The sequence below is a fragment of the Globicephala melas genome, chromosome 8, assembly GCF_963455315.2.
Source record: "Globicephala melas chromosome 8, mGloMel1.2, whole genome shotgun sequence".
Classification (NCBI taxonomy): Eukaryota; Metazoa; Chordata; class Mammalia; order Artiodactyla; family Delphinidae; genus Globicephala; species Globicephala melas.
The window spans coordinates 5,637,963-5,649,226 of NC_083321.1; the positions used below are offsets into that span (position 1 = coordinate 5,637,963).

The 11,264-nt window shown below is 58.3% G+C and overlaps 1 protein-coding gene across 2 annotated transcripts; it reads right to left on the minus strand.

The window, feature by feature from the left end:
• Positions 1-508: 508 nt before the first annotated feature.
• RHOD (ras homolog family member D) lies at positions 509-9,237 on the minus strand. Of its 2 annotated transcripts, none has more exons than XM_030833405.3 (7): positions 9,121-9,237; positions 8,840-9,025; positions 8,025-8,444; positions 4,864-4,951; positions 4,006-4,115; positions 2,009-2,118; positions 509-1,457 (listed from the first exon to the last, which is right to left on the minus strand). In XM_030833405.3, the coding sequence occupies exons 3-7, from the start codon at positions 8,154-8,156 to the stop codon at positions 1,295-1,297; spliced, it is 603 nt and encodes a 200-aa protein (XP_030689265.1). In that variant the 5' UTR covers positions 8,157-8,444; positions 8,840-9,025; positions 9,121-9,237; the 3' UTR covers positions 509-1,294. The 2 variants fall into 2 exon arrangements, with proteins under 2 accessions (XP_030689265.1, XP_030689264.1); XM_030833404.3 differs by having other exon boundaries at positions 603-1,457; positions 1,984-2,118.
• Between the last annotated feature and the right edge of the window lie 2,027 nt (positions 9,238-11,264).

Here is an 11,264-nt window from a genome sequence, read left to right on the forward strand (position 1 = left end):
ACCTTAAAAGAAAAGACTGAGTTTTCCCAAGGAAGAAGGAATTCTGCCTCAAGTCAGTAATACGGAATCCCTGTCTGAATTTCCAGCCTGCTGCCCTGCAGAATTCAGACTCAAGACTGCAACATTGGGACTTCCCTGGTGGTCCAGTGGGTAAGACTCTGCGCTCCCAATGCAGGGGGCCCGGGTTCGATCCCTGGTCGGGAAACTGGATCCCGCACGCATGCCGCTACTAAGAAGTCCACATCCTGCAACGAAGACCCCACATGCCGCAACTAAGACCCGGCACAGCCTAAATAAATAAATAAATAAATATTTTTTTAAAAGAAAGACTGCAACATCGACCTCCAGCCTGCCCGACAGGTTTCAGACTTGCCAGCCTCCACAATCGCAGGGACCAATTCCTTAAAATCTCTCTCTGTACATATAGAGCCTATTGGCTCTATTTTCCTGCAGAACCCTGACTATCCATTTTATCAGTCATATTACATACATCTATAGAATATTGTCTATTGTATTTATCATAAATAAAAGTGACACCTGTGAACCTTTTGTGAGCACTTACTGTGTGCCAGGCACCTGCTACGTTCTTCGCAGGTGTCTCATGATGCTCTTACTCATCCCAAAGTTCCATGAGGTCATCTGTGATTGGTCCCATTTCACAGACGAGAGGCCCAGAGAATTCCAGTAACTTGCCCAGGGTTCTAAAGTGATAAAGCCGGATTTGGATCCAAGGTAGTTACACTGGGTCCAGTGCCTACGTGGGGTGTGCTCTTATCCACCATGGAACGTGTGTGTAAAGGCATTTCGAAACAAGAGGCGTGACGCAACTGAAAAGTGATGTCATTTTAGTGTTACAGTTACCACTGGGATGGGCAGGGCGAAGGGGGACGGGGCAGGGTGTGAATTCTGGCTGGAGGGTCCTAGCACCACCGGGTCCTGAAGGTGCAGGCCCGAGAACACCCACGAGGTGGCGCCAGGCTGCACAGGCCGCTCCAGGATGTGTAGTCCAGGGCTGGGTGCTGGGAGTGATTCCAGGGGTCTCCAGGCCTAGCCCTCCACAGGGCTGGTGAGCCCGGGAACCCCCTTCCTCAGGCTTCAGAGGGGTTTCTCTCCAGTCCAGGGATACCAGCGCCAGAGTCAGGGGCCCGGCCTCGGTGGTGTCCATCTGTTTGGGGTACAGTTCGGTGGTCACAGCCTGGGGACTGGGTCCAGCCCAGCCAACTGGCCAGGTCAGCGCCCAGCTCCTTCCTGTGCCGCTGGTGTGGTCAGGGAAGGAGCGCCCCAGCCCATCAAGTCACCACACAACAGCTCTGGGTAATCCGCCTCCAGAAGTTGCGACGGCGGCTGCTGAGGGCCACCTTGGCCGCCTCCTGGAAGATGGTGTGGACGTTCTCCTGGAGCAGAGCCGAGCACTCGAGGTAGGCCACGGCGCCCACGGCCCGTGCCATCTCCTGGCCCTAACAGGGAGAGCGGACGGGGCCGCCGTCAGGTGGGTGCCGCTGGGGCCTCACGTCCAGCCAACCCCCAGCCCCCTTGGCCATCCTAGGTGCGTCTTCCTAGGACACCCACAGCTCCTGTCCCCTGGCCTGACCAAGCCCATCTATGGCTTCATCGGGTTTCCTGCCTCAGTTCCCGGCTGGGTCTCTGCCTCTCGAGGCATCAACGAATTAACTTCCCGGCCTGACCCAGGCATGCTGCAGAGAGGGGCCTGTGGACTGGAGACCTGGGGGTCCCCCCCCGGCTGTGAAGCGCGTAGGCAGGATCTGACGTGCACCGCATTCACTCACTCTCCATCCCACAGCTGGAAACTTCCAAGCCCGGCAGTTCTTGACCATGACTGCCTCCAAATCAACCCCTACCCTGACCCACACCCTGCGGGTGCCAGATGTCTGGTGCTGCTGAGAGGCTGGGCCGGAACAGCATTACCCCAGGGGTTTCCTCTCCTGGCACCCCTACCCCCGTGCCCTGGGCTGGGTTTCCTACCCTGTGGTAGGTCACAGGTTCCAACCTATTTTTCTGCAGCTTCTTCACCAGCAACTTGTCCTTGCGCAGGTCAGTCTTGCAGGCCACGACGATGATGGGCACCTCCTTGCAGAAGTGATTCACCTCCGGGTACCACTGTGGGGAGGGAGGTGGGGAGGGGGTATGTGTGAGCCATCAAGGGAGTGGGCCGCTCTCCTGCCCTCCAGGTAACTCCCACAACAATAATCAGCAAAGCCAGTTTAGGGAGAACTACTCTGTGCCAGGCTAAGACTTTACATGTAATGAACACATTAACCCCCCAAGTCCCTATGAAGCAAGTTCTATTATCAATCCCATTGTACCGATGCACTAACTGAGGCTCAGGGACGTTATATAACTTGCCCTTGGTCACACAACTGGAAGTGGCAGAATTTGAACCCAGGGGATGGCACCCAGAGCCCGGTTCCCACCTGCTCTAGAATCCTACCTCTGCAAGGTAAGGGGTCCCATGACCGTCTCCCCAACAGGGTAAAATATGTAAAGAAATCAGTGAGGCTTTAAAATTAAAGCATCTCACAACATGGTTGCAGCAGCTGTTGCCTGTTGGAGGGGGCACTCCTGTCCCGTGTCAGCTGCTCTTCGGAATGCGAGCCTCCAGGGCCTGGTTATTTCAGTCTGGACTATAACCTGGGAGCCTGGAATCCAGGCTTTAGATCTCCAGCAGCGCACGCCTGCTCAGTTTCAGGAAAAATTGACATCAAACCGTCTGGCTTCTGGAGCCAGATGGGGCCGGTGTGCGGTCCCAGCAAGTCCTCCCCTCCACAGAACTGCCCTTGAAAAGGGTCTCCTCCCCGACTCCACTTTGCTAAACGCAACAGGGAATCCTCAGACCTCACCCTACCTGAGCCCTGACATCAGCGATCACTCCCTCCTCTGAAACCTGGTCTGCGCTTCATCCCAGGGCCGCGCTCTCCTGGTTGACCCCAGGTCTCCAGGTGACAGCCCCCCTCTCCCCCACGCCCAGTCCACAGCTCTTCCCCACCAGCAACTCCTAAATGGATCTGCCCAGCCCTGCCCCCTCCCAGGAACTGCAGCCTCAGACTTCTGCCTGCCTGCCTGACCCTCCACTGGGACGCCCAACGGGCCTCCATCGCCCACCTCCCTGCCCCCAGCTTGCTCCTTCTCATCTTGGGAAATGGCAAGTCCACCTTCCAGGTGCTCTGGTCAAATGTCTCTCTCCCACCCATGTCCAATCCATCTGCAAATGCTGACGGTTCGGTTCTGCCTTCTGAACAGATCTGCTGGCCTCTCACCACCGCCTCTGCTGGCACCCCGGTCCCAGCCACCACTTGCCTGGTCCTTGGTGCCTACAACAGTACCTGGCACACAGTAAGTTCTCGATAAATGCTGCCATCATCGTTGTGGTTACGGTTACTAATGCTGTCACTGGCTGTGTTCTGAGGAACCCTGGAGCACGCCGTTCACACGCGCATGGAGGCCCTGGCAGCAGTGGGGGCGGGGCTGTGGCTGCTGGGTAGGAGCAGAGGAACTCAAGGGACCGTTTCCCTGACACCTGTGTGCAGCCTCGGGAACCTCTGAGATAACTGGGGGACATCCTGGGAGGCCGCTGGGAGCCAGCAGTCACACTGATGGAGGCTGAGGGCTGCTGGAAACTGATGGCTCGTGTGACCTTGGGCAGGCCCAGGCTGGGGAGATGCGGGGGCCTCTGGGTCGCCCAGAATCTTCAGGCAGGGTCACGGTAGAAAGAGCCACAGCGTTCTGAGTCTGCAGTATGGGGCAGACAAGGAGCACTGGACCGGGAGTCAGAGGGCCGGCCAGTCCAGACCCTGCCACCAAATCCCTGGGGGACCCTGACTAAGTCTCTCTAGGCCTCAGTTTCCCCATATTTATGCCAAAGGCACTGGACCCGATGCCATCCAGGGCCTGCCGAGCTCTGACAGTCTGCTGGGTCAAGGGTAGGGGTGGAGCAGAGTGGCCCGGCTATGGGGCTGTGCCTGTCTGCCCCCCACCCGCTGTACCCACCCGGTTAGAGATGTTGTCAAAGCTGTGTGGGCTGGTGACGTCAAAGCAGAGGAGCAGGACGCTGGCATCAGGGTAGAACAGGGGCCGCAGGCGGTCGTAGTCGACTTGCCCTGGGTAGAATAGGGGTGGTCACTCCCTCCAGATCTCCTGCCCATTGTCAGCACCTCCCCAGCATCAGGGAGGTCACCCCAACCAAGACTAGGGGCGGGTGTCGATGGGGATGGTCTGGATCAGGGCCTAGACCTGTGCCTCAGGATCCAACACGTGAACGTCCCCCTCGGGGCTGTGTTCCCCTGGCTGGCCTGTGGGACGTGCCACTGCTGAGAGAGCCCTGTTCTGGAAGGAGTGGGGGATGTCTGAGGCCATCACTCAGAAGCCTGCTTTGCCCTGGACTTGGGGCGGGGATGGGGGATGAGAAGAAAGAGGCAGGCGGGACCTGGGCAAAGATATCACAGCCCAACCAAGGTAAGGGGGCTGCTGGGATTCCCAGAGTTTAGCTTTGAGTTCTGATGTAGATTTGACTCTGAACCCTCTTATGGGCTAGGTCAGGAGGCTAGAGGGCAGAGGTCACGTTCAAACAGACCTTACAGAAGCTAAAGCCAGGGTGGACCGCTCAGGAGGCCAGGAACGGTCCATCCCTTGAGAGCTAAGAGCTCCGATTCACCTCCAGGACATGGTGGGCTGCTCTGGGCTGGAGAAGCAGCAGACACAGATGCCGAAGCGAGGAGGGGTCAGGCTCCCGGGGGCCCTAATCCTGGCCAACACCTGTTCCCTGGAGACTGGTTGGCCTCCCTGGTTCGGAAGGAAGGTAGTGGGTCCCTTCCTCCCACTCTGTCCCTCCCCCAGCCTGGCACCCACCTGCTGTGTCCCAGATTTGGAGGTGCACGGGTTTGCCCTTCACGTGCAGATTCACGGTGAGCTGCTCGAATACCGTGGGGGTGTAGCTCTGAGGAAGAAGGGGTCAAGGGGGCAGCTGAGAAGGCGGCATCTGAAGCTGGTGGTCACAGTGCCCAGGCCAGAGCCCAGGAGTGCCCGCGGCACTGCCGCTCTTTGGAGTAGCTTGGAGCAGAGTGGAGTAGTTTCTGGGGGGGAGTCGGCTGGTGGGTGGAGGCCTAGAGCTGCCACTCTGTAGCTGTGCACCCTCCCAAGGCACTGAGCCTCCCTGGCCTCCTCTGCGCCTAAAAAGTGGGTCTATTAAGGCCCCCAGCGCAGCACGTTGCTGAAAGGATTCAAGGAGGAGCTCCATGCGGAGCCCTGAGCACAGGGCCTGGTAGAAAATAAGCACTGTACACATGCCGGGACTGTTATTTTTATCTCTGTCCTCGTCCAGACTGTCCCATTTCTGAGCCTGCCTTCCTGCCGTCCCCTCCTCCTGGAATGACATTAACCTATGTTTGTTCATTCACTCACTTACTCATTCATTCATTCATGAGCACCCTCTCTGGATCCGATTCTGGACACCCGGGAGCAACTAATAAAGACTCATTGCCTGCCCTGGGGAGCTCCTAGCTTTTGGGGGCCCCTCCTTTGCCTCTCAACCTTCCACAATCCAACCAGGATGCCCCTGTTTCTGTCTCTCTTACCTGCCCTGCCTGGCCCCAGGGGGAGGTCACCCAGGCCAGAGGCCCCTCCGCCCCAGGCCTGCTGAGCCTGAGCTCACCCCGTCTCCACAAAGGCTGGATGAATGGAAGCAGGATGGGTTTTTACACAAGCACAGGAATAAAGAGGGGGAGCTTTTAAGGACGGGGTCTGAGCAACAGGGGAGAAGGTTTTCAAAACCCTGCCACGACACAAGCCCTTTGCACCAAGGGGCGTGCTGGACCGCCTGCATCTTGGGTGCCCAGGCCTTGCTCCCTTGCTCAGGGCTGGGTGGGGGGACCACAGACAGGAGGACACTGTGGGGCCCTGTGCCCTGAGGCAAGACTCTTCTCTCTGGCCTCAGTTTTCCCATCTGTAAAATGAAGGCCTTGCCAGCTCTCAAACCTTGTGTTTCTTTTAAATGAAGAGGTCTCTTGGGAATTCCCTGGCGGTTCAGTGGTTAGGACCCTGTGCTTTCTGTGCCGGGGCCTGGGTTCGAAACCTGGTCGGGGAACTAAGATCCCGCAAGCCGGGCGGTGCCCAGATAAATAAATAAATAAATAGATAAATAAATAAATAAATAAATGGAGAGGTGTCTCTTGTGCCTGGAGGCAGACGGGTCCCAGGAAATCAGGGTCCCCAAACAGGAGAGGAACCTAGACAAGGCAGGTCCAGCCCTTTGGTGACAGGCATGTTCTTCTCCCTTTCCCTTCAGAGTGTCCTTCACCATGCACTGTCTGGACTTCCCTGGTGGTGGAGTCGTTAAGAATCCGCCTGCCAATGCAGGGGACACAGGTTCGAGCCCTGGTCCAGGAAAATCCCACATGCCGTGGAGCAACTAAGCCCGTGCGCCACAACTGCCGAGCCTGCGCTCTAGAGCCCATGAGCCACAACTATTGAAGCCCGTGCGCCTAGAGCCCGTGCTCCACAACAAGAGAAGCCACCGCCAGGAGAAGCCCGCGCTCCACAACAAAGAGTAGCCCCCACTCGCTGCAACTAGAGAAAGCCTGCGTGCAGCAACAAAGACCCAACGCAGCCAAAAAAATAATTAATTAATTAATTTTTTTTAAATTGTGAAAAACACACTGTCCATCAACTGTGAGATGCCCATTTCCGCACTGTAACCTCTCTGCAATTGGGATGGGTCTCACTCTCAAGGCCATCTCAGAGCCCAGGACAGTGGTGGTGAGCGACCACCCCTCCCAGCACTGCTTCTGGGCCCCGGCTGGCCTAGCCTCTCTGTGGCACTCTGTGGTGCTCCCCACACTGCCATAATTGTTGGGTTCTAACAGGCAGCCTCTGGGGGCCTGGAAACACATCCCTCCCCCCAGCTAAAAAAAATGTGACTGGCCAAAGGATGTGACATCAGCTCCAAAAACCACAAAGCAAGAGTCGGCTCGATGCTGCCATAGTGGAAAGAAAGGCTGACTCTGGGTTAGCAGGCCCGGCTGCTCCTGCCTCCCGCATCCAACCCCCCAGTGCTGTACCACCCCAGGGCTTTGGCGGGGGCTGGGATCAGCAGGCAGGGGGACGTGATGCTGGAAGCAGACCCACGCATGGACTCCCAGGGGAACTGGGCTGAGTGGGGCACGGTGGGTGGGTGTGTCCAGCCCGTCCTGGTACCAGTGAGTCCGCTTGGACAGGCAGTAGGCATGTCAGTGAAGGAGTGACAGTCCACATGCTCAGGCGTCAAGGACATGCCAGGTACTCGGGGCCGTCTCTCAGCCTTACCTTCCACCTCACCACCACCCTCGGGTCTCTCCACCCGGCGAGGTCGAGCGAGGGGTCAGAGGCTCACAGAGGCTGAGCAAAGTACTGAGGGCCCCAGAGTTTGTTGGAGGAGACTGAGGTGCTAACCCAGCTGTCTGAGCGGCTGGTGTGCTCTTACTCTCCAAGGCTGAGCCCACGGGACATCCACTGTAGGGGCAAGAGCTGGGGGAAGACACGATGTCTCCCAAGAAAAACGCTGGCCACTTTTCAGTGAGTCCTTCCTGTTGCAGCTCAGAGCTGAGCCCCTGACCTGTATGAACTCTCTCATCACTGCGACCCTGGGAGGTGGGCACCACGGTTATTCCTATTAAGCAGTTAAGGAAACAGGCACAGAGAGGGTAAGCGGCTTGCCCCAGGGCGCACAGCTGTAAGTCGCAAAGCCGTTATTCGAAGCCAAGGCTGTCCGTCCCACTTACCCAGGCTGTGCCGCCAAGTGCTCTCTTAGGACCCTCTATGTTCCCCAGGCTGCCTAATTCAGTCCCCGGGACACCTCCCCCGGGTAGGTGGCATTCTTGGCACTTGACAGGCGATGTCACTCCCGCGGGCAAAGTGAGAACTGCCTTCGACCCCACGCTCTGCGGGGAGGCAGAACGGGCGCACTTCCCTCCCGGGGTGGAGAAGGATGCACCCAGGCCGCGGCGCCCCGTTGAGCCCGAGGGGCCGGCACTCACCTCGGGGAAGGCGCCCTCGGCGAAGACCATCAACAGCGACGTCTTCCCGCAGCCGCCGTCGCCCACCAGGACCACCTTGACGGACCGCGCGCCGGGCGGCGCCTCCTCGCCTGAGGCCTGGGCCGCCTTCATCGCGGGGCAGCGGAGGGAGGGCCAGGCGCCGCGGAGCGGCGGCCTCGGGGCCGGCGGGGCAGGAATGTGGAAGGGGCGGGGTGGGGCGGGGCGGGGCGAGGAAGTGCGGGCGGCGGCTGGCGGCTCAGGTGAGGGGCCGGGCGGATTCCGAGGCCTGGCGCCGGCTGGGCCCTGCCCCTCGCGTCCCAGGTCCCAGGCGGCCCGAGGAAGACACACCTCTGTGTGGGGCGCTAGGTCACAGGAGTGGGCACCGAGACTCGGCCTCCGTCCTCAGGAGCGCACCCTGGTCTGATGGGGAGCAGACACGTAGCTGGGCAGTGATGGTGTGGACGGGGAAAGAGGAGCGTCCTGGCCCCCTTCCCCGGGAGAAGGGAGGTGGGGGTCAGCCCTGCTGGCCCACTAGCTTGCTGGGGACAGGGACTGGGTACCTGGTGCCCAGCCTAGGCGGGGCACCCAGCAGGAGCTGGTGACTTTTGATGGATGAATGAATGAGTGAATGAATGAATGTGCATTTCCCCAGGGCTCTGGAGAAGCCCTCCACACCACGGCCTCCCTACAGGTGTTTCAGGGCGGGTGGGAAGGGGGTGATCTGGCAGGCCTTTATGCGTTACTCACTGGCACTGCCAGCTGGGCCTACCCTCCCCCAGCCAGCACCAGGAAGTCTCACTACAGGCGGGTCTCACCTCTGCCTCGGTCATGGTCTGGAGAAAGCGATGGAACCTTCCATCTGTCAAGCGCTTAGAGTAGGGTCTGGTACGTGGTTGGTGATGCCATGTGTGAGTGATTCTTATAATTTAACCAACACTGATGGCCCCCTGTGCCCACGGACCTGGGGACCCTGAACCGTTGAAGTCAAAGTCTCCCACGGCCTAGAATGGGAGACAGGCAGGACATCACTGTGATAAGAGCTACAACGGTGGGGGGGACAGGCAGCGGACGGGAGTCGGGAAGAGGGGCTCCTCACCGGGGTTGGGGGTGGTCAGGAAACCCATCTGAGAAAAGGGGCCAGAGTCTGCAGGAAAAAGTGAGACACAGTTAGATAGTGGAAGGATAAAGTGTTCCAAACGGAGGCAACAGCACGTGCAAGGTATGGAAGCAAGGGGGAGGGGGGATCCTTTGCTGGGGGTTGGGGGGCGTGGTGTGGTTCTTCCCTGTGATGATGGTGAGGCTGGTTTGGGGAGTTGGTGCAGGGGGTGAGGCTGAGGGTTAATTAGGGCCTGGAGAGTGAAGCACTTTGGACGCCAGGAATAAAGACAGAATTGAACTGGAAACTCACTGTCACCTGACCTCCCACCCCTGTTAGTAGACAGAGTCAAAACATGTATTTAAAAAATGGGCACAAGGACCCCCAGATCTTGGACTGTTTTCACTGAAGCTCAGACAAACAGAGGGCAGAAGTTTTGGGGTTTCACACCCTTCCCCACACAGGTCATGACATCATTCCTCATGGAGTTCCAAGCCAGGCAGGTGAAAAACCACCCTCAGCCCCCTTTAAACCTCACTGTGGCCCAAAGAGGTAGCCAGGGCAAGAGTCACGGCCCCTCCTGCACAGAGGCAGAGCCCAGACCCCTGACTCCCATTCCAGGCTCACCCAGGGCCACAGTCAGCAGGCTGAATGAAGCCTCACCTGGATGGAGGGAGTGCCCCAGGACATCCCCAACCTTTAGGCCCCTTCCTCCCCAAAACCACCAAAGGGCTGGACAGTGACCTGGCACCAGGCTGGGTGTGTAACCACTGATCAGGACTCCCTGCCCCAAGGAGTGGTGGGGAGGGACCCCATCCCCCAGCCATCAGCTGTCAGCCTCGTCATCCCCTAGTCTCTCCACTACTGCTGTCATCAGGCTTTGGGTGGCAAGGCTGGGAGGCAGGTGGGGTCAGACCAGGGGTGGAGGGAGCTGAGAGTCAGACAGAGGCTTTTGGCCTTGGTTGCTATGGGGATAATCACTCTAATGACACTCCTGATATGCGTCATGCTTTGGAGTTTCACTGAACATTTCCTAATAGTAACAGCGCCCATTAATGGATTGCCAACCGAGTGGAGGCACTGTCCCCTAGCAGGTGGGAAGTGTTAGCCCTGGTTTACAGATGGGACACTTGAGGCCCAGGGAGGTTTAAGCTCTTGTCTAAGATCCAAGAGGCTAGCAGGAGGCAGAGCTCTGAGTTTGAACCCAGGTCTGGTGACAAAGCTGGGCTGTCTCCCAACATCACACCTCATGTGCATTATTTCATTTAGTGCTCAGACCGTGAGCTGGGCAGGGTGGGTCATCGGGAGCTGAGGCTCAGAGAAAGGCATTGGCTTGTGGCAGGCTAGCACGACCCAGAGCCAGGATTTCAACCCAGGTCTCCTGATGTTAAACCCAGCCTCACTCCCACTCTGCGTTCCTGATTCTGTGAGAGGGAGATTAGTCACTGGGCTGGGGAGATCTGCCTTGGTTGGCAGGGAATTTCTCCAAATCTCAGACATTGCCAGGCCCTGGACGGCACCGTTTTCCTGGAGTTTATTTTGGAGTGGGGAGGCGGCCCAAGTCACAGTCTGCCTGGTCAGGGTACTGTTAACTGTCTTACTGTTTTCTGTGGCTGCTGGTCACTACCGGCTTGCGGGTGACTCATCCCCTTGAGGCCCCACCAGTCCCAGGTCCAGAGTCCTTCAGCACCCTGCTCAGCGGGTCACTGCCCTGCAGACCCCAGGCCCTCGGCCTGAGGTGGAATCCCCTCCTTCAGATGCAGGTGGCCAGGCAGGATCTTCCAGTCCCCAGCCAAGTCTTGAGCACCTCCAGGGCAGGGGCCGAGTCCCACCCATCTCTGTATCCCAGACAGGAGTGCCTGCCCCAGGCTGGCATCCAGCTGTGGCTCAGGATGTTATGTCCAGTTCACTGGCTGGACAAGGAAAAGGAAGGAAAAGGAAGGAGCAAGGGAAAGAGAAAGGAAGGAAGATGGGCTCCCTCAAAGCATTTACAAACTGAAGAAACAAAGGAACAACAGTTGCATGGATGAGTGAATTCAGCGAATGACCTGAGTGTCGGGTCAGTAGACAGGTGACCACCCTCCGGCCTCCATCTGCTCCAAGGCCCCCCTGGCCTTGGCCCCTCTGCCCCTTTTTCTGACCTC

Coding starts and splice junctions, on each gene's coding strand:
- RHOD (XM_030833404.3), bottom strand. CDS start 8,156: ATGAAGGCGGCCCAGGCCTCAGGCGAGGAGGCGCCGCCCGGCGCGCGG. Junction 4,952..8,024: donor CCGAGGGCGCCTTCCCCGAG/GTGAGTGCCGGC, acceptor CTTCTTCCTCAG/AGCTACACCCCCACGGTATT. Junction 4,116..4,863: donor CCAAATCTGGGACACAGCAG/GTGGGTGCCAGG, acceptor TATTCTACCCAG/GGCAAGTCGACTACGACCGC.